This window comes from Gastrolobium bilobum, unplaced genomic scaffold (genome assembly GCF_033153095.1).
Source record: "Gastrolobium bilobum isolate Gb01-03AN ecotype WA unplaced genomic scaffold, APGP_CSIRO_Gbil_v1 utg38958, whole genome shotgun sequence".
Taxonomy (NCBI): domain Eukaryota; kingdom Viridiplantae; phylum Streptophyta; class Magnoliopsida; order Fabales; family Fabaceae; genus Gastrolobium; species Gastrolobium bilobum.
In genome coordinates, this window is record NW_026896958.1 from 241,668 (window position 1) to 265,063 (window position 23,396).

At 33.2% G+C, this 23,396-nt stretch overlaps 3 protein-coding genes across 3 annotated transcripts; all 3 read right to left on the minus strand.

The window, feature by feature from the left end:
* Window positions 1-2,541: 2,541 nt before the first annotated feature.
* On the minus strand, window positions 2,542-6,885 carry LOC133302988 (uncharacterized). The gene is made up of 9 exons (XM_061502812.1): window positions 6,702-6,885; window positions 6,182-6,357; window positions 5,718-6,030; window positions 5,167-5,342; window positions 4,449-5,012; window positions 3,983-4,246; window positions 3,467-3,712; window positions 3,271-3,390; window positions 2,542-3,171 (listed from the first exon to the last, which is right to left on the minus strand). The coding sequence occupies exons 1-9, from the start codon at window positions 6,883-6,885 to the stop codon at window positions 2,761-2,763; spliced, it is 2,454 nt and encodes an 817-aa protein (XP_061358796.1). The 3' UTR covers window positions 2,542-2,760.
* LOC133302989 (uncharacterized) lies at window positions 5,911-15,701 on the minus strand. The gene is made up of 16 exons (XM_061502813.1): window positions 15,503-15,701; window positions 14,860-15,035; window positions 14,411-14,699; window positions 13,845-14,020; window positions 13,392-13,680; window positions 12,877-13,043; window positions 12,412-12,721; window positions 10,295-10,461; window positions 9,941-10,127; window positions 9,383-9,555; window positions 8,937-9,228; window positions 8,420-8,592; window positions 7,959-8,253; window positions 6,702-7,288; window positions 6,182-6,357; window positions 5,911-6,030 (listed from the first exon to the last, which is right to left on the minus strand). Exons 1-14 carry the CDS (start codon window positions 15,699-15,701, stop codon window positions 7,107-7,109), a joined length of 3,075 nt encoding a protein of 1,024 aa, XP_061358797.1. The 3' UTR covers window positions 5,911-6,030; window positions 6,182-6,357; window positions 6,702-7,106.
* LOC133302990 (uncharacterized) lies at window positions 14,482-18,569 on the minus strand (the record flags this gene model as incomplete). Its single annotated transcript, XM_061502814.1, has 2 exons — window positions 14,482-16,061; window positions 18,281-18,569. Coding segments are annotated over 2 exons (477 nt in total), but the record flags the coding sequence as incomplete, so codon positions are not given.
* Between the last annotated feature and the right edge of the window lie 4,827 nt (window positions 18,570-23,396).

A 23,396-nucleotide genomic window follows, 5' to 3' on the forward strand; every position in this document is an offset into this window, starting at 1 on the left:
CGGCTGATTTTCATAAGAAGAACGAAGCCCTAGAGCTTCTTCATCAACCCATTCTAAACCTTCTACAATAGAGGGTAGTGCGAAGCGAGAAAGGGGGAGTGAACGATACAGACGATTCCTCGGCATTGCCTGGACGAAAAGGTATCAATAAACTTTTAGAAGATATATGATAAGTTTAAATGCCTAACATAGAATGTGTTGTTTACAAGTTAGATCCTTAATCCGTCCAGAGATTAACAAGCCGGTACCAGAATATTCAAGAAGACAAAGATATTTAGGTAAAGAAATTAGGAAGAAGAGGAAGAACGTAAAGAATAAATAAACAAGTCATGGGTACAATTCATCAAGGTAAGCGATGACAGTATAGGCAAACATTTTTTATACATTAGGCAAAACATAACAAGGTAAAACAAGAAACAAGAGAACTTACTTGTATGAAGAACTGGGGGCTTAAAATCAACAGTAAAAAAGTCACAGCAATGCCTACGTGAAGAAGACAACCAGAATAGTAGTGAAAGTCGGACCAGAAAGGAAAGAAGAAGAAAGCAAAGAAAGAAGAAGAAGGAGAAGGTAGGAGGATGAGTGAAACTGAAAAAATGGAAAAGGCAGACGGTAATAAAAAGGAGTATAAATACTCATCAACATTCAAGGTAACCACCTTCTCTCCACGTCCAGTGCAACTACGCTAACTAGGAGTATAAATATAGGGGTTAACATCCCAAGGAGGATAGACAATTAGAACTAATCCATACTAATGTTCGTCCAGAACATATATATTTCTATATTTATTATTTGCTATAATCTAATCTCAATCCTAATAATAAGGGCGAGTTAAAAAAAATCAAAATTTCTCACTCTAAATTTTTTAAATTTAAATAAAGATAAATAAATAAATTGAGTTTTTAGTAAAAAACTAAGATGATGTGTAGAGATTGTCGGTCTCCACATTCCCATTAGCGTCCACTGAACAAGGTGGTATGGTCTCAGACTCCATCAATGAATCAACATCCGACATGTCTTGTGTAGTTAGAGATTTAAGAGAACAAGGATCGGGTGCTGGCGGTGGTTCAGAATTCTTTTCCATCCAAGGTTCACTGCGTGGAAGCAATGACATGGAATGATCCCGTTTAAATTTTTTTTAAATTACATTATTTTCTCTCAGAATAACATAATGTCAAAAAAATTTATAAATATAACTTACCTCTTATATAAAACTAAATTAATGTTATTCTAGACTAAATCAGTGACATATGTCTTTTAAAAATTAAATTAATATGATAATATTTTTTTTTTAAAATTAAAATGTTAATTTACTCTTTAAGAGTTACCTAGTAAAAAGCTCTTTACCAAAAACAAAAATAATAAATGCTAAGAATACTCAGGAGTTATCATTAATTTAATATGATAAAAAAATAGTGTTATTTTGAAAAGTTTTGTTTCTTTTAATTCAAATAAAATATACGATTGAGCGTTTTAAAATACAGTCATTTTTTTTTGTCTTGAAGATATTTTTATATTTTGGTAATAGTAATTTTGCGTAAAATTATTAAGCTGATTTACAACGACATTAAATTTTTTAGTGAATTGTACGCATATAACACATAAAATAAAAGGATTAGAGTTTGTCCTTATAAAATTGTGTTATTTTAAAATGAGTTTGATGTTGACATAAGTTATGTCATTCTACGAGAGAAATAAACACAAGAAATGAAAATCATGAGAGAGAGAAAGTGGATGTTTTTTTTTTAATTTAAATTTTAAATAAAAAAATTTATTTTGTGTCTATCTTTCTTATAAAATAACATAACTTTATTTTAGTTAAAATAACAAATATTTTTTCCTTTTAAAATGGACAGTGAAAATTATGGGAGGAGAGAGTAAGAGGTTTTTTTTTAATTTAAATTTTAAATAAAAAAATTTATTTTGTGTCTATCTCTCTTATAAAATAACATAACTTTATGTATTTAAAATGACAAATAGTTTTTCCTTTAAAATGGACAGTGAAAATTATGGGAGGAGAGAGTAAGACATTTTTTTTAATTTAAATTTTAAATAAAAATAATATTTTAAACTAAAATGACTATATTTTAAAAGGATTAATTTTTTCTCCTAAAATATATATTATTATTTTTTGACAAAATATTCATCTAATTTTGGCTCAAAAAGAAAAACAAAAATAATCTATTTAAATAATAAAAGAATTGAAAAAAAAATAAAAAAGTACCACAATCAGCAAACCTCATTATATCTATGTTATTAGAAATTGGCGCCAGTACGAACCCTCCTCTCTCAGAATCGAGAAAGAATCCGAGTCAGGTATGGAGTTCATTCTCTTTATGATAAGATTTTCTTGCCTTTTCCGTTTGGTTCTCGAGAAAATTAATTTCAGAACTTGAATGTCATCATTCCTTCGGTTTTCTTTGTTCTTTTGATAGATTTTCAGCGCTTAAGCATTTCTTTCAACTGTCCCTGTGGCAATGGCTATCACAATTCTCCTCTATAATTGAAACCAACGTTCTCAATCACTAACTACATGTGGGAATTCATAAGAGAAATAGAATATGATTACATCACATAGAGTTAGGAGGATAAGAGATTCTCCTTAAAATGAAAAAATCAAAACAAACAACAAAGAACAAAGAAAACAATACATACAAAGATGAAGCAAAGCTATACAATCCCTCAACATACTATACAAGCCAACATACTCAAACATATGGCTATTTACAGTAGCAGCATGCCATTGTTTACTTGCTTATTTTATTTTGGTGATGGTGTCTTTGGGTGTGAAGACTTACCCGTAATGGCTTTCTTCACTTTGGAAATTGAATGTTTTACCTTTGACCCAACACCTGAGAGGATGCCATGAGATTTTTTGTGTGAAACTTTCACATCGGAATGTTGAGAGTCTTTGATCATGACAGTGCTGCTAGATGATGGGCTTATTTTTTCGAAGTCATCTCCTCCTTCATCTTCTTTTGCAGTTCCTACTTGAGTGGTTTCTGCCTCTTGAGTTTCCTGTTTTCCTGTGGCTGGTTGCTCAATCGCTTCATCTGTGTCTTTAGATGTCACGTCCTTTCTGATAGGGTCATTTTCAAAGCTCAAGTCTGCTATTGCTCTCTGCTCTTTGGAGTCTGTTGCTTTGAAGTTTTTGATAATGTGATCTTTCACCTTTTTCACAATTTGAAATTCAAGATTTTGGGGACTGAAGAAATAATAGTAGGGCATTATAAAGGTTTAGTGGTATTGGAAGTACTATGTTAAGCTCACCTGATTAACTGTCTCTTCTCCAGGAAATAATATCTGAACTTCCGATAAGCCTTTATCGGAACCTATGGTCTGTGTTTCAATGTTTTTACTTGCATCAGCTTTGTCAACTCCGTCGTGAACCTGCTTTATAGGTTTAATCTGAGAATAGAAAATTCTTCAATTACATATGTAAAAACTATAATGCTTTAATCCTTACCTCTTTGGTTATAAGGCTAGCCACTGGGTTTTTTTTAGCATTTAATTGTACACTGAAATCATTTTCAGCTTCCATTTGGGGCTCAGGTTTTGTCTGATTTTCACACTGAAACTCTTGTTGTTGAATGTGGTGATCAGATTCAGAAATCTGATCCTGAATATTTTTGCTCTTCTCCTTTGCTTGTTCATGGGCCTCAGAATCAAAGTATGATTCAAGCTTCTTGCCTGGATAAGGTGGTCCGGGTATCTGTTCCACAATGGTGGATGAGTAACACTGTGCATTGTAGTTAATAAAGAAAGAAAAAGATTTCTATGGTATGTGAGAATTTAAGCATAATTTGCTCCAGGCTGAAGCATCCTGGTTTAGCATGGCTGATATAGAAAGATGAAAAATTAAAATGGTGTGGTATTGCTGCACACGTTTTTCTGATGCCACTTATCTGAATAATGTATTTATTGTTCCAAATGATAAATGCATACTTTTCTTTTTTTGTAAGATGGAGGAACATTCACTGACCTTCTCTGCTGCAAGTTCACTTTCGTCCATCTTAGTAGACTCATGCATGTCACTTTGATCATCTGGATCCAATTTTGCTACTAGTTTCCCTGCTACAATACTTTCTACACTGTTTCTGACTTTCTCACCATTTCCATCATACATGGAAGTTCCATCTGCTGTGTACATTGAGGAGTCAAAACTGTTCTTTTTGTCACTTTGCTCTATAGCTATAGATTCAGGAGCTAATTCAAGCTTCTCATTTGTGTCAGCTGCTTTGACAATCTATTTCACAATAAATAAATAAATAAAAAGTCACAAAGAGCTTATCATGGAAATGGATAAATACATCACTAGCCATATATATGTATATATATATTGCTAGCTTATTACATTTAGAAGTAAGAAAATGCTGTTTCTCTGCTATAATATGCCATTGGCTTTTTTATCGGAAATTAAAGTTATATATGCGATATGCCTCTTAGACCTTTTCAGCTGGAGTATCATCAGTACTCTGATGTTCATGGCTAGATTCTTCTGTTTCCAATTCAGTTGGTGCTCTCTCTCCTGCAAAACCTATCAAACTGTCTTTAAAAGTTGTTTCTGAGTTCTCTTGTCCTTTTATTGTCTCACTGTTCTTATGTGTGCTGGTTGCAGTACAACCAGAGGCTTCTATGAGCAGATTTTCTTCTTTCTCAGAGTCTAATTTACAATGATCACTAGCAGATATTTTACTAATATCAGAGTTGTTATTTTTGGGGTTTTGGTCAGAAAGCATTGGCAGATCACCTAGCATGGGGATATCTTTATTTGAACACTCCTTTGTGACATCTACAGATACCAATTCAGAGCCACCACCAGGCTCGGCAACTTTGTGTTTCCCTTCAAGTTCTGTAGTATCATTACTTGGACTTATTTTTGTGGTCTCCAATCCTTCTAAATTCGGATGCTTTATAACCATGGTGTCTAGGCTCTGTACTACAGATTGGGCTTCAGCTTTCTTTGCATTTTCCACGCAGGTGTTTCCTGTCACTTTGTGTAGATCAAATGCCTGTTTAACATAAACTGCATCAGAAGTTAAATATATTGTATGTTGGGAAAATATATATTTGGTTGTCAACACAGACACATAATTAAGATGTGCAAGTGTGAAACGGCAAGGTATCTATCATTATCTAGTTTATTTTGTTGCAGTCTGGTCAAACCTCTAGAACATTCGTATTCTCCTCAAACTCATTTTCTGGACTCTGCCCCTTTTTGGTATCAGTCACTGCTGATTCAGTTTCCTTATGTATTTCTTCTTGAATGCCTTGCTTAAATGTTTCAACTCCAACAGATGCTATAGTGGGTACAGTTGAGATGGCTTTATCCTCAGGTACACCTGTCATTATACAAATGAGATGTTTAATGCAATCATCCCCACAATATTCGCGACAGTAGTTCATTTTTGGTATATTTATATGTTTTCTTTAAAACTCAAAAAATCCCTTCACCACAACAAGCTGCTTTATGAGGCTATACAATTACTGTTTACATGCTATGAACCAAATACAGTTGGCTAAAATTGTTCCTTTCTCCAGAACACAGAAGTCTCTAATGCTAGAAACTTTTGTTTTAAGGGATTTAAAAAACCATGCAGGACTAGACTTTTTTTCTTGTTTTTTTTTTTTTTTTTTTTTTTTTGGGGGGGGTGGTGGTGGTTGGGGACTTCAGCTTGACAAAAAAGAAGGATGCTGAATTTTCAAAAAGTAATTACTTTCTGTTTCCGATTTATGTAATTCCAGATCTCTGCCTTCTTTGATATCTACTGCATCCTCTGGCATGATTTTTCCACCATCCTCAATCTCTAAATTTTTGAAAGGGTGTGGCTCCGATATCTTTTCATGTTCCACCACATTATAATTTGATTTTGTGCTGCTTTCTACTGTCACCATTTCTTCTGATTTGGTATGCTTTATAATCACGTTTTCCATGCTTGGCACTTCAGGTTGGTGGCCAGCATGTTCTTCATTTTCTGCACTGTCCTTGCCCATGATTTTGGGTAGATCCAATGCCTTTTTTAACACATGCTGCATCAGAATCAAATTTGTATTACAAATGAAGAAAATAATTCATTGATTGTTTATTTTCATGAATGCATAAGCATGTAAATTTCCGTGCGGAAAACTGCATCCAGTAATGTATGTTAATGTTTTCTTGTTTACTTCATTACTGCCTAACCTCAACAGCTTCAGTCATTTGCTCAAGTTCATTTTTTTTCCTGCAGCTCTTGTTGTTCTCTATCATGGTTGTCTCCTCCTCCTTATGCTTTTGTTCCTGATAGCTTTTCTCAAATGTCTCACCTTTGACAATTGGCAATGTGGCTAATGTTGATGTGGATTCATCCTCAAGTACACCTGCATTATGCGTATGAGATGTTTGTGTGCTATCATCTGCTCTAATTAGCTACAGTAGTTCTTTCTAGTACATCTGATAGATGTGCTGTCTCAAAAACTGGAAATTTCTTTTGCCATACCATGCTACGCATAAAGCCAAAGAGTTATGGTTGTAAATTTTAATGCTATCTTTTCTTTTGGTTTTGAAAACTTTGAATGCTATATCACAGCAAAAAGTTATTATTTCAAGGGCCAAAGCATGATGAAATTTGAATTTTTTGAAATTGAAATTTCTGTAATTGCTTTTAGGATCATAATGAAGTTCCCTAAAGACTTTATAAAGTTGCTGAATTGTTGAAATTTACTTTCTATTGTAGATTTCGGTAACTGTGTATTTGCTTCATCTTCCCCTTGTATGATTTTCCTGCCATCCTTGATCTCTAATTTCTGTGTAGTGTGTGATGCTGGGACCTTTTCAAGTTCTTCAGTATTATTACTTGGATTTATATTTGTTGTCTCCAGTCCTAAATTTTGATGCTTTATAGGCATGGTCTCCACACTCTGTGCTTCAGATTGGGGTTCAGCTTTCTTTTCATTTTCTGTGCGCGTATTTCTTGTTGCTTTTTGTAAATCAAATGCCTGTTTTAACGGGTACTCAGTCAGAAGGTGAACCTTAAGAAATAATTTTATGCTTTTGCATGGACAAATAATTAAGAAGAGGTGCAAGTGTGAAAATTGGTGTTCTTGTAGTTTATTTTGCAGTAGTCTACTTAAACCTTAAGAACTTCCATGTTCTCCTTAAAATCATTTTCTGCTATCTGCCCCTCTTTGGTATCTGTCTCTGCTGATTCAGTTTCCTTACGTATTTCTTGTTGAATGCTTTTCTCAACTGTTTCTGCTTCGCCTGATGCTTTAGTGGGTAAAGTTGACAGGGCTTTATCCTCTGGCACACCTGTCAATATACAATTGAGATGTTGAAAGAAATCATTGACACAAAGTTGGCAAAGGTACTCTTTTCTTGTTCATTTTTATGTTTTCTTCAAAACTTGAAAAATTCCATTGCCTCAAGCTACTTTATGATGCCAAAGAATTACTGTTTACATGTTTCCCTACACGTACAGAGTTAGATAAAGTTGTTGCTTTCTTTCAAACACAATAATTTTTCATGTTTGTCACCGTGAAAGTTTTTTTTATTATTATTATTATTATTATTATTATTATTAAGGGGAAATGTATATAGATGAAGAGAATAAATTACAAATGGAAAGGAGCATAAAGAGTCTTCCTAAACAAGAGAACAACCAAGAAAAGAGAGAAATCAATATAAGAAAGCTTCCCAATTCGTGAACCTATCTCTTTTGAAATCCTATTAGAAAAACCATGTGCTTTACACCAAATAGATGCCAAATGCCTAATCTTATTTTAAATCAAGTGATGTGCCAAAGAAAAACAAAAGCATTTTTGTTTAAAGGCATTTGAAAAAGCATGTAGGTCTTTCCTTTTTTCTTAAAAGTAAAATAAAATTAAATGAGGTTTAAGCTTGTTGTATTTGTTTCTAGGATATTAAATGAATTTTGGTAAAAACAAAAGAGCAGGTTGCTAAATTTCCAAAAGATAATTACTTTCTGTTTCAGATTTTTGTAACTTTGCATCAGTGGCTTCTTGGATATATATTTCTTCCTCCGTCATGATTTTTCCACTATCCTTGATTTCTGAATTCTCAAAAGAGTGTGACTCTGGAATGTTTTCCAGTTCTTCCACACAACTTGATTTTCTGCTGCTTTCTGTTGTCAGCATACCTTCTGAATTTGTATACTCCGTAATCATGTTCTCTGTACTTGGTACTTCAGATTGTTGGTCAGTATGTTCTTCGTTTTCTGCACTAACCTTGCCCATGAGTTTGGCTAGATCACTTGCCTGTTTTAACATATGCAGTATCAGAATTGAATTTGTATTACAAATGAGGAAATAAATAATTGATTGTTGGTTTGTATGGATGCACAAGCATGAGCAATTTTCGTGTGTCAGATTACATGCAGTTATCTATGTTAATATTTTCTTTTTTGCTTCAGTAGTGCCTAACCTCCAGAACTTTAGTTGTTTGCTCAAGTTGATTTTCTGTTCTGCAGCTCTTGTTCTCTATCTCTGTTGATTCCGCTTCCTTAAGTGTTTGTTCTGAAAAGTTTTTCTCAAATGTCTCACCTTTGACAAATGTCCAGGTGGGTAATGTTGATGATGATTCATCCTCAGGTAGACCTGTCAATATACAAATGAGATGTTTGTTTTCTGTCATCTGCACAAAGTTGGCTAAAGTAATTCTTTTTAGTACATCTGATAGATATTCTGTCTCAAAAACTTGGAATTTCTGATGCCGCACCAAGCTACTGATAAGGCCAAAGTGTTAACTTAGTATCTTTTAATGCTAACATCCACATACGATTCTTTGTTTAGTACAAGTTGTATCTTTTCTTTTGTAATTGAAAATTTCAATACAATGTCAAAACAAAAAGGTTATTGTTTCAAGGGATTTGAAAAAGCATGATAAAATTTAAATTTTTGGAAATTGAAGTTTCTTTAATTGCTAGATTTTCTAAACATACTTTGTATTGCAGTTTTCGGTGATTGCATACTAGTTGCTTCCTCCATCTCCTTTTCTTCTTCTTTTATGATTTTCCTACCATCCTTGATCTCTAATTTCTCTCCCTCTTGTGACACTGGAACCTTTTCAAGTACTTCAGTATCAATATCAGGGTTTATTTCAGTGGCAACCTGTCCTTCCAAATTCGAATACTTTATAACCATTGTCTCAATGGTCTGCGCTTCAGATTGCGGTTCAGCTTTCTTTTCATTTTCCAAGCAGGTGTTGCCTCTTCCTTTGTGTATATGAAAGGTCTGTTTTAATATAAACTGCATCAGAACTTAAAGATATTGTATGTTGGGAAAATAAATCATGGGTTGGTGCAAGGACACATAATTAAGAAGTGCAAATATAAAAATGCAAGGTAGTTTCTATGATTTATTTTATTTTGTCACAGTCGACACAAACCTGAGGAACTTTATTTTTCTCAAAATCATATTCTGGTCTCTGTCCCTCTTCGGTATCTGTCACTGCTGATTCCTCTTTCTTATGTATTTCTTCTTGAGTGCTTTTCTCAATTGCTTCAACTGTGACAGATGCTGTAGTTGGTAAAGTTGACAGGGATTTATGCTCAGGCACACCTGTCATTATACAAATTAGATGTTGAATACAATCCTTGAGATAAGGTAGCCTATGGTACTACTTTTTTTTGTAAATTATATGTTTTCTTCAAAATTAAAAAAATCCTACTGCCACAACAAGCTGCTTTTAAGGCCAAAGAATTACTGTTTACATGTTATCATCCAAATACAGAGTTGGATAAAGTTGTTCCTTTTGACTGAAAGCAATAGTTTTTAGTGCTAGTCTATGCTAAAGAAATTTGGTATCAAGGCATTTCAAAAAACCATGTAGGACTTTTTTTTTTCTTGGGAAACATAAGCTTGTGTTGTATTTGTTTCTAGGGTGTCAAATCAAATTTGGTAAAGACATAAAGTGAAGGATGCTGATTTTTTTAAACGTAATTACTATCTGTTTCAGATTTTTGTAACTCCACATCAGTGGCTTCTTTGATATCTATTGCTTCCTCCAACATGATTTTACCAGCATTTTGCTTTGTTATCACGTTCTCCATGCTTGGTGCTTCAGACTGGTAGTCAGCATTTTCTTCATTTTCTGCACTGACCATGTTGGTGGTTTCGGGTTGAGAAATTGGCTGTTTTAACATATGCAGTATCAGAATCAAATTTGTATTATAAAAGAGGAAAATAAATGATCATTTGTTTGTTTGCATGGATGCATATGCATGAGTAATTTACGTGTGTTAATCACCATGCTGTTATCTATGTAAATATTTTCTTGTTAACTTCCTTAATGCCGAACCTCGAGAACTTTAGTTGTTTGTTCAAGTTTATTTTCTGGTCTGCTGTTATTCTTGTTATCTTTCGTTGTTGATTCCTCCTCCTTAGGTGTTTGGTCCTGAAAGCTTTGCTCAACCGTCTCACCTTCGACAATGGCCAATGTTGATGGGGTTTCATCCTTATGTACACCTGTCATTATACATGACATATTTCTATGCTATCAATTAAAATATGTAAAAAAATAGCATAAAGGGAGAGATGCATAATAAAAAGACTCCCCATTAAATCCCGACTAACGAGGGTAGGGTGAGGGCAATCCTTGCTCGCAGCCTTAACTTTGCAAATTTGCAAAGAGGTTGTTTCCCGGATTCAAACTCGTGACATTTCAGTACAAATGAGCAACTTTTCCACTGCTCCAGGCTTGCAGAGAGATGCATAATAGATTAGGATAAGTTTGTTATGCTGGGGATAATTTTATTACCTAATTTTTAAGAAATCTTATGTATTTAAGACCCTTATCATATTCTTAGGGATTTTATCTTATCTTTTGTTAGTCTTTACCAAAACCCTATAATTTGAACACTATCATCTGCACAGAGTTAGCTGAAGCAGTTCTTGTTTTTAGTACATCAGCTGAATATCCTTGATAAAATATCTACAATATATCTAAGAGAGAGTGAATGATGCGTTTATTTTAAGGGCATTACCTTTTTTAGGGTTCTTATCCTTTTAGGAATCTTATCTTATTCCTTAGGATTTTATGTTTAGTAAGTTTTGTTCGTTTATTTGATTAGTGTTAAGAGTGTAGTACTTAAACTATAGAATAAATAACGGTTAGTTCTTTGTCTTTTGTTTCAAAACTTAATTAGTTTAATTAATACCCCATATCAATCTAATATCTTTTCATTTAGACAATCTATTCTCTCTTTTTCTCCTTCCCTACCTTAATCCTATAATTTCAACATGATATAGGAGCAGTAACATTCTTCATGAACTAGATCCGTCACTTTTTACCATCTAATGATCATAGTAGTGGTGACTTTGATTCCAATCATGAATCATACCAGTGGTGATTTCCACTATGTCATGGATGAGTCATACTGGTGATGAATTCTTTATTGGCTTTGATTCACACTAGCCCTCTACTGATGAAGCATAATGATGGTGGTTTCTCATATCTCACCAATGATGAATTTTTTTTGGCAAAGTTTTATACCATCCTTAGTTTCAATTTCTAAGTTTTAGGGTCTTTTAAATATTTCTGTGTTTGATACTTCCAAATGTTTTTTTGATGAAGTTTGAATCTTGTGCTTATTGCTTGCCAAGGTATTTCTTTTATGTTTTCATTAATTTCAGCCATCTTTGCTATCTTTCTAGCAATACTCATTGCTCCTGCATCTTCAGCGGGCCTGAGTTATTTGTTTAGTGATGTTTCACGGAGTCCACTTTATATATATGTTCTTTTCTTTTTAAATTGTTTGTTTATAACAAGCTTAATGATTTTTAAGTTTTAGCTTGAGGGGGAGTGTTAGAATATCTATAAAATATCTCAGAGGGAGTGAATGATGCATAATTGAATAGGATAATTTATTTATTTTAAGGATAATTGCTTTATCTTTTTTTTAGGGATCTTATCTTCTTAGAAATCTTATCTTATTCCTAGGGATATTATGTTTTTTTTAGTTAGTTGTTTGATCACTTATTTGCTTTGGGTTAGGAGTTACTTAACCTAAAACCTTTCATAAATAGGGTTTAGTTCTTTGTCTTTTGTATCACTATCTGATTCACCAAATCAAGCTAATTTCTTACATTCAGAGTCTCTATTCTCTTTTGTCTTCCTTCACTACCTAAATCCTGTAATATCAACAATCCTGTCTTGAAACAGGAAATTTATATTGCTACACCAAGCTACTATAATGCTATCCTCTGCTTACTGAACTTCCATTTAATACAACTTATATCTTTTCCTTAGAAATGGAAATATCTCACTGCAATATAGATCCAAAAATTTATTGTTTGAAGGGATTTGGAAGAGTAATGAAATTTTAATTTTTGTAAACAAAGTTTCTATTATTGCTTCTAGGATGGAAATGAAATTCACTAAAGACTGAAAAAATTAGCCGACAATTTGAAACGTACACTGTGTTGCAGTTTTCAGTGACTGTATTATTGCTTCTATTTTAATTTCAGTTGCTTCCTCCCTCTCTTTTGCTTCCTCTTGTATGATTTTCCCACCGTCCTTGATGTCTAATTTCTCTCCAGTGTGTGATGTTGGTACCTTTTCAAGTTCGTCAATATAAATACTTGGGCTTTTTTCTGCAGTCTCTAATCCTTTTAAATATGGATGCTTTATCACTGTGGTCTCCATTCTCTGTGCTTCAGATTGGGGTTCTGCTTTCTTTTCATTTTCTGCATAGGTGTTGCCTGTTGCTTTTTGTGGACCAAATGCCTGTTTGAACATATTTTGTGTCAGAACGTAATGCTGTACTTTGGGAAAATGCATATTTAGTTATCTGCATGGACACATAGTTAATATGTGATAGTGTGAAAATGCAAAGTGTATCTATTATTTTACTAGTTTATTTTTTTGTAGTCTGGTCAAACCTCAAGAACTTTCATGTTCTCCTCAAAATCATTTTCTATTCTCTGCCCCTCTTTGACATCAGTCACTGCTGGTTCAACTTCATTTTGCAATTCTTCTCGAATGCTTTCCTCAACTCTGACAGATGATACTCGGGACAAAGTTGAGATGGATTTCTCCTCAGGCACACCTGTCATTAACGAAATGTTAAATGCAATCATCCACACGATATTTTTGGGACGTTTATATGTTCTCTTCAAAACTCAAAATTTCACTGCTACACAAAGATGCTGTATGAGGTCAAACAAAATAATTGCCTACATGCTATCATCCACAAAGAATCTGCTAAAAATAATTCCTTTGTCCAGAACACCGTAAGTTTCTAAAGCTAGATTACACCAAAGGACTCTAGTTTCATTTGATTCAAAATACCGAGCTAGATTACACCAAACTAATCTTGTTAAATTTGTTTCTAGGATGTCATGTCAAATTGGGTAAAAGACAAAACAAAGGTTACTGAATTTTCAAAAATAATTACTTTCTATTTCAGGCTTTTGCAACTCCACATCAGTGGCTTCTTTGATATCAATGGCTTCCTCCAGTGTGATTTTTCCAGCATCCTTAATCTCTGCATTGCCAACAGAGCCTAAATCTGGAACCTTTTCCAGTTCTTCTACATCATAACTTGATTTTGTACTGTTTTCTGTTGTCACCATTCCTTCTGAACTGATATGCTTTGTAGTCATGTTTTCCATTGTAGATTGTTCATAATGGTGGTCGACATTTTCTGCACCATCCTTGGCCACGGATTTGGGTTGATCAGTTGCCTGTTTTAACATATGAAGTATGAGAACCAAATTTGTGTTACAAATGAAGAAGATAAATGATTGATTTGTTTGCATGGATGTCTAAGCACGAGCAATTTACTTGTCTGAAATGGCATGCAGTTATGTATGTAATTATTTTCTTTTAAACTTCATTTCTGGCTCACCTCAAAAACATTAGCCAGGTGGTCAAGTTCATTTTCTGGTCTGCAGCTATCATTGTTATCTACTGCTGCTGATTCCTCTTCCTCAAGTGTTTGTTCCTGAAAGATTTCCTCAATCTTCTCACCTTTGACAATTGTTGATGTGGGCAATGTTGACTGCACTTCATCTTCAAGTACACCTGTTGTTATACAAATGAGATATTTCTATGCTATCTTACGCACCAAATTGGTTAAAGTAGTTCTTTTGTTGTACATATGATAGTTATCTTGTCTTTTAAACTAACTATTTCTATGGCCACGCCATGCTACTGATAAGGACAAAGTTATTATTGTAACTTATAATGCTGTCATCCACATGTAGCACTGCTATTTAGTGCAAGTTGTTTCATTTCTTTAGAAATTGAAAACTCTCTCAAAGCCATTTCACAGAAAAAATTTGTTGTTTGAGTGGATTTGAAACAGTAATGAACTTCTGGTTTTTGGAAACATAAAGTTTCTGTAATTGCTTCTAGGATGAAAATGAAATCCTCTAAAACATTAAAAAAATGATGGTACATTTTGAAACATACTTTCTGTTGTAGTTTTCAGTAACTGCATATCAGCTGCTTCTTCCATCTCTTTTGCTTCTTCATTTATGAACTTCCCACCATCCTTGATCTCTAATTTCTCTCCTGTGTATGACCCTGGATCCTTTTCATGTTTTTCAGTATCACTAATTGGGTTTATATCTGCGGTCTTTCCTTCCAGATTTGGATGCTTTATAACACAGATCTCCAGGTTCTTCCCTTTAGCTAGTAGTTCAACTTTCTGTTCATTTTCCATGCTTGACTGGTGTGACACTTCGTGTTGATCAAATGCCTATTTTAACATAAACTGTGTCAGAACTTACAGATGTTGTATGCTCGGAAAATAAATAAATTTCTGTTGACATGAATACATAATTATCATGTGCAAGGGTAAAAAATGCAAGTTAATTATCTATTATTTTCTAGTTTATTTTCGTGAACTCCATCCAAACCTCGGGAGCTTTCTTTTTCTCCTCAAAATCATTTTCTCGTCTCTGCACATCTGTGGTATCTGTCACTGTTGATTCTGCTTCCATATATATTTTTTCTTGAATGCCTTTGTCAACTGTTTCAACTCCAACAGATTCTGTAGTGGGTAAAGTTGGCACGGCTTTATCCCCAGGGACACCTGTCATTATAAAAATGAGATGTTAAATACAATCATCGACACAAGGTTAGGTATGATTCTACTTTTTTGTACATATATCTGTTTTCTTGAAAATTAAAAATATCCCACTGCGCTGGCAAGTTGCTTTATGTGATCAAACAGTTACTGTTTACATGTTATGATCCACATACAACGTTTGATAAAACTGTTTCCTTCATTTGAATGCAGTAGCTTTTACTTTTAGTTAAGGCGAAAGAATTTTTATTTTTTATTTTTCAAGAGATTTAGAAAACCATGTAGGTCTTTTTTTATTCCCTTGGAAGAAAAACTTCCTTTTGTTTGCGTCTAAGATGTCAATCAAATTCAGTAAAATCAAAAGAGCAAGTTAGTAAATTTTCAAAACATAATTACTCTCTGCTTCATATTTTTGTAACTCTACATTAATTGATTCTTTGATAACTGTTGATTCTCTAGTGTGTTTTTGTTACCATCCTGGATCAGTGAATTCTCAATCAGGTGTGATACTGGAATGTTCTCTGGTTCGTTCACATCATAACTTGATTTTGTACTGCTTTCCAATGTGAGCATTCCTTTTGCATTGATATGGTTTGCAGTCACGCTCAACACGTGTGATGCTTCTAATTGGTGGTCAGCATGTTCTCCATTTTTTGCACCCACCTTGACCATAGTTTCAGGTTGATCGAATACCTGTTTTAAGATATGCAGTATCAGAATCAAATTTGTATTACAAATGAAGAAAATAAATGATTGTCTGCTCGCATGGATGTCTATGCATGAGCAATTTACTTGTTTGAAACATCAAGCAGATATGTATGTTATTATTCTATTGTTAACATCATTAAGGCCTAACCTCAACAGCTTTGTTTTTTTCCTCGAGTTCATTTCCTGGTCTGCAGCTCTTGTCGATACCTATAGCTGCTGATTCCTCTTCCTGAAGTGTTTGTTGCTGTAAGATTTCCTCAACCGTCTCACCTTTGACTATTGCTGATGTGGGCAATGTTGACCGGTCTTCATCGTTAGGCACACCTGTCGTTATATATATGAAATTGTTAAGATATATGAAAAATATCTCATAATATCTTGATTGTATCTTAGAATAATTTAGAGTATCTGGTATGATCTCTTAGTAATTGTTTCTTTATTTCTTTATATTTTATGATTTATTTCCTTGTTTAATTAGGATTTGGAGTCTAATATGAGTACAAACAAGGATTAGTACTTTGTAGCTTGTATCACATCATAACATATCAAATTAATATCAATTTCATATCGTTGAGTCTCTATTCTCTCTTTCCGTCCTTTCATATCTAAATCTCTATAATTTCAACATGGTATTAGAGTGGTACCATCCTCCATGACCTGTCTTATCACTATTTCATTGTCAAGTTTTGTAAAATCTATAACTCTATTGTAACAATGTAATTATCGCCATGGTTATGGTCGTTGCACATATGTCCTTTTCTACTCATCACGCCTCGATGCTTGCAACTCAATCTTGCTTTGCCTTCTTTTGGAAATCCATTGTGGCGTTATCAATTTTTCCTGCAACTGAAAAATTTCTAATCAGATATGAAAACCTCCGGAACTAAAGTGCCTCGTTCAGGCTGTCTAGATCTGGGGGGCTCCCCGTCATTTTCCTCCATGCGCGCTGCGGTATATGCACATAGACCTAGGCACGTGAGGTGTGTCCTGAGACTTCCCGGTGCCTCTTCATCACATAGCCGTGCACGGCCCTTGCTTTGGTCTTCTTTGGCCATTTTCCTATCTCTTGGTCTATGTTGATGACATCATTATTACTGGCAGCGACCAAAGTGGGATTGATCAGTTAAAGAAATACTTATTCAATCAGTTTCAGACCAAAGATCTTGGCAGACTTCGATATTTCTTAGGGATCGAAGTGGCACAGTCTAGGCAGGGCATTTCCATTTGTCAGAGGAAGTATGCACTGGATATCCTACATAAGACTGGTATGTTGGGATGTAAACCTATTGATACACCTATGGATCCTAATGTTAAGCTGTTACCCAGACAAGGATAGCCATTGGTAGACCTTGGGCATTATCGCCGGCTAGCTGGAAAGTTGAACTATCTTACTATGACAAGACCATACATCTCTTTTGCAGTTAGTGTGGCAAGTCAATTCCTTAACTCTCCTTGTGACTCCCATTGGGATGCAGCTATCAGGATTCTTCGATATATCAAAAGAGCACTAGGAAGAGGTTTATTATACACAAATAAAGGGAATGCAAAGGTGTCTAGCTATTCAGATGCTGACTGGGCAGGTTCTCCTTCAGACAGACGATCCACCTTCGGGGTATTGTGTTCTCCTCGGAGGAAACTTGATTTCTTAGAAGAGTAAGAAGCAATCTGTAGTCGCCAGGTCAAGTGCAGAGGCAGAATATCGGGCGATGAGAAATGCAACTTGTGAGCTCATCTGGCTAAAACAATTGCTTAAGGAACTACATCTCTATGAACAGCAGCCCATGAAGCTCATTTGTGACAATCAAGCAGCATTGCATATATCCTCTAACCCAGTCTTTCATGAGAGGACCAAACATATAGAAATTGACTGTCACTTTGTTAGAGAGAAGATTCAGTCAGGAGAGATCGAGACAGCATTTGTCAATTCCAGTGATCAACTTGTAGATGTTTTTACCAAGGCTCTTAGAGGTCCCCGAATAGATCATATATGTAACAAGCTGGGAGCTTATGATATATACGCACCAGCTTGAGGGGGAGTGTTGGAAATAATATTGTATTAAATAGTATTGTATATTTATTATTATGTTATTCTAGCAGGTTATTTGGGCTTGGCCCATTAGGTTTTTTAACCTCTTTAAATAGAGGACTTTTGTACAGTTCTATATACAATTGAATACAATACTTTCATACATTTTAATTGTTCTTTACTTGGTATCAGAGTCTCGGTATCCCGGGTTCGATTCTCGCCGCCCCCCATTTTCTTTGTGGAATTTCTTAGCACAGCTGTACAGGTAAGCTGAGCTTGATGCATCATCCACTTTTCAAGCCCAATGGTCTCTCTTGTGGGGGGCGTGTTAGAGATATATAAAACCATTAATGTAGCCTTACCCAACAACTTAAGCTTTTGGGTTGAATTGATTTTTTACAAAGGGGATTGAAATATAATGAACTTTTGTTTTTGGGAACAAAGTATCTGTAATTAATTGTAGGATGAAAATGAAATTCACCATTGAATAATAAAACGATAAATTTTGTAAACATACTTGCAGTTGCAGTTTTTCGTAAGTGCATATCAGTTGCTTCTTCCATCTCTTTTGCTTCCTCATGTATGAATTCGGCATCATCCTCGATCTCTAATTTCTCTCCTGAGTGTGATGCTGGAACCTTTTCATGTTCTTTAGGACCATTAGTTGGGTTTATTTCTGTGGTCTCTCCTTCCAATTTCGGATGCTTTGTAACTGTGGTCTCCAGTTTCTGTGCTTCAGTTTCTGTTTCAGCTTTTTGTTCGTTATCTGAGCTGGTATGGCATATCACTTTGTGTAGATCAAAAGCCTGTTTTAACGTATATGCATCAGAACTTAAAGATTTTGTATGGTGGGAAAATAAATTTTTTTTGTTGTTGGCATGGACACATATTGTAACACCCCAAATTTCTAACAATTTATGAAACAATCTTATAATAAATAAATTGTCAAAATTCATTTTTTTTTTTCACAATTATAATAATAGAAATATTGCGGAAGCTAATCAAAATCTAATTTGGGGAATGTTACCGCCGCACCTGTACAATGAACAGGTGCAAGGCTAAATTTATTACATTAAAATAAAACCAAAGACTAAAGTTTAAATAAAGGAAATATGTCTTATGCATTTATTTAAATCTCATAAATTTCTAAACTTAGAAACTAGCTTGAAATACTCGAGTCGTGATCCTCACTGTCCACAGCTAGCCCCATCCTTTGCAACATGCTTCACTGAAAATCTGCTCCCCCGCAGCCGCAGGATCATTGCAGTCAAACAAACACAAAAGTCAGCAAAGCTGGTAATCCTAATCAAAATACAATTAATATGAGTAATAACAAATTAAATCAAATGTCAAATAGTGTTCAAATCAATTCCACATTAATCAAATCAAATATCAATATAATAATCAAAATTCCATTATATAATATTTATCTTTATTAAGTTCATTTAATGTATTTGGTAATTATCAACTAATATATTTAGCACAACATTAGTCATAATATGATAATATTCACAACTCAATGACATTCTTCATAATCAAATCAAATAACAAATTTCATTATTAATAATGTTTAAGTTCGTTATATTTAGTGGGAAGAGAACCATGGTAGACCCGGGAAACCCTGCCAGTCTACCCTGTGACCCGGGAAACCCTGCCAGTCACAAACAAATCATATTGGCCATAATCAATTCACATCTTCCTAGTGTGCACACCTCTTCCCAAAGTTGCTACTAGTATCCCGGGAAACCCTGCCAGACACCACTTTGGAAAGAACGGATATAATCTTTTTCACATCAGTTTCACATCGGAGGCATAAAGCCCAAAAGTTGTGTTCATCACCTTGGGAGGTACCATCCCAAAGCTATCTTCCCACCATTAATTTATTACAAACACACACAATCAGGAAAGATTCAATCATAATTATTTATTCTTTAAGTATTATCATCTCTAAATGAGTTACTCAACGGCATTATAATTTTCCAAAGTATCATAATTCAAACAACTATTATCATAAATTCTCGAATTTATATAATAATTCAAATCTTCAGCATCTATCATAGTAAAATCCAAATCTGATCATCATAATAACTTTCCAATTTATTCAAGGATATGATAATTCAAATCTTCAACAGTCATCACAGTAAAATCCAAATCTGATCATTATCATAACTTTCCAATTTATTCAAGGATATGATAATTCAAATCTTCAACAGTCATCACAGTAAAATCCAAATCTGATCATTATCATAACTTTCCAATTTATTCAAGGATATAATAATTCAAATCTTCAACATTCATCATAGAAAAATCTAAATCCAATCATCGTCATTCAAATAATCCCATCACATCAATTATCATAGTTATTAATAATATAAATATTTAAATTCAATCATTAAAACACATATTTGGAAAGTTTTTCTTAAAGAGTAGTATAATTCCATAATTTTCATAATTATTCAATAAGATCCATATATTGCACATGAATTAAAAGTTTATATCATATATTGCACATAATCATAATTTCTGAAATAATAAAAAATTTCCAAAAATATTCTAATTATCATATGTAGTAATTTAAATTTAAAAAAAAACAAATACCTATATATATAGAAATGTTCATACCAAACTATTAAGAACATCTACGGATTACATATAAGGATTATGCCCAAATTTCATATAATAGAGATAACCTAAACACCTAAGGATTCAGATTACATCCAAGTTTTATATAAAAGAAATAACCTACGAATAGGATTACATATACCGAAATTCATATCAATATAATCTATGACTCTCTAGGGATAAGGATTACTATTAATAAACTTCAAACAAAATTATAACCTAAGGATTAGGATTACACATATCAAACATATAACTACCTAAAGATTAGGATTACACACAATAAAAATTTCATACACAACGAATCTACAACCACCTAGAGATTAGGATTACCTGGTCTCCGCGCTAACTTCTAGAAGAAAAGAGTAATTTGGGGTAGAGAACCGGTTGATAAAAAAAAATATAAAGATTGAAAATAATTAAAATAAGCTTTTTGGAGTGAGAAGAGAGAGAGTAGTAGAGGAGAGTGAATTGGTTTGGTTAAGCTAGGTCTCTATTTATAGTTGAAGTTTAGGGCTTATACATTACTGACTCAATGCTGACTCATCATATCTAAACAATATATGTTTGTTGACTCATTATATCTAAACAATTTATGTTTATTGACTCATCATATCTAAACAATATATGTTTGTTGACTCATCATATCTAAACAATTTATGTTTGTTGACTCATCATATCTAAACAATTTACTAATCAATCATTACTAATCAAACATAAATACATAAATCATCAATCAATTAATCATAATTTATCATCTAATATATATATATATATATATATATATATATATATATATATATTATCACATAAAACAAATAATATTACTATTTTTATATAACATCTTATTATTTTAACTATTATTAACTCATTAATTAAAGATATTAAATACCAATATTATTAATTACAAAAATACTAAATATCATTATTATCCAAAAAATATTTATTATTATTATTATTTTATTAAAAGAAAATATAGGGTATTACATTCTACCCTTCTTAAAAGAAGTTTCGTCCTCGAAACTTAGAAGTTTGAGCTCCTCAAATTAACTTAAAGGCATAAGGTTAAAGTTAATAAAAATATGGGGGTATTACATTCTACCTTCCTTAAAAGAAGTTTTGTCCTCGAAACTTAATTAATTAATTTTTTTTTGAAACCCCTTTAAAAAAAATGTAAGCAAACATCAAAGAGTCATGCATAACCCGGCAAACAAGACAACATAGAATACAATAAATTTAAAGCACTGCAAATTAATGACTTGCTAACTTTAACCAAGCTAGAAAAAAAGTTTGGCGCTGAGTTAGTGGGGTTGGATACGTGTTCGATTCCCGCTGAATGCATTCTTGGGGAGGGGGCTGAACCTTTAGTCATCACTGTTCCCCCGCACTCCGGATTAGTCCCATAGCCGGCTCAAAGAGTCGAAGCTCGTGGGGATACCGGAGGGAGCCAACTCGTCTCAAAAAGAGATAATTAGGGTTGGGTAACTCCAAAAAAAGCTAGAAAAAAAGTTTCGAAACTGAATATCTTGTTTAAACAAATAGAAATTTTTATTACATATATTATCTTTCATTTGCTAGAAAAACTTTAATTATTTCAAGAACAACTCTAAAAGAAAGCTAATTACTTTTATTAAAATAAGAACGAGTTACAAAAGATAGCGTATATAAAAAAAAATGTTAAAGAATATTATCAATAATAATTTTAAATCACAAAATAATTCCAAACATATAATCATCGAAATTTCAAAGAAATAAATCATATTTAAAGGACAAGAAAAATAACCCTTCACTACCCATCTCTCGATTTATTTATTTACATTATGTCCTATTATTTTATTTCCTAATTTTTTTTTTTTATTTAACTCAGGGATCTTTGATCCCTCGAGTCAATATCAAAAGCAAACCCCAGCCGCAACCAGGGGCTCTGATACCATTTTGTAACACCCCAAATTTCTAACAATTTATGAAACAATCTTATAATAAATAAATTGTCAAAATTCATTTTTTTTTTTCACAATTATAATAATAGAAATATTGCGGAAGCTAATCAAAATCTAATTTGGGGAATGTTACCGCCGCACCTGTACAATGAACAGGTGCAAGGCTAAATTTATTACATTAAAATAAAACCAAAGACTAAAGTTTAAATAAAGGAAATATGTCTTATGCATTTATTTAAATCTCATAAATTTCTAAACTTAGAAACTAGCTTGAAATACTCGAGTCGTGATCCTCACTGTCCACAGCTAGCCCCATCCTTTGCAACATGCTTCACTGAAAATCTGCTCCCCCGCAGCCGCAGGATCATTGCAGTCAAACAAACACAAAAGTCAGCAAAGCTGGTAATCCTAATCAAAATACAATTAATATGAGTAATAACAAATTAAATCAAATGTCAAATAGTGTTCAAATCAATTCCACATTAATCAAATCAAATATCAATATAATAATCAAAATTCCATTATATAATATTTATCTTTATTAAGTTCATTTAATGTATTTGGTAATTATCAACTAATATATTTAGCACAACATTAGTCATAATATGATAATATTCACAACTCAATGACATTCTTCATAATCAAATCAAATAACAAATTTCATTATTAATAATGTTTAAGTTCGTTATATTTAGTGGGAAGAGAACCATGGTAGACCCGGGAAACCCTGCCAGTCTACCCTGTGACCCGGGAAACCCTGCCAGTCACAAACAAATCATGCATAAAGCCCAAAAGTTGTGTTCATCACCTTGGGAGGTACCATCCCAAAGCTATCTTCCCACCATTAATTTATTACAAACACACACAATCAGGAAAGATTCAATCATAATTATTTATTCTTTAAGTATTATCATCTCTAAATGAGTTACTCAACGGCATTATAATTTTCCAAAGTATCATAATTCAAACAACTATTATCATAAATTCTCGAATTTATATAATAATTCAAATCTTCAGCATCTATCATAGTAAAATCCAAATCTGATCATCATAATAACTTTCCAATTTATTCAA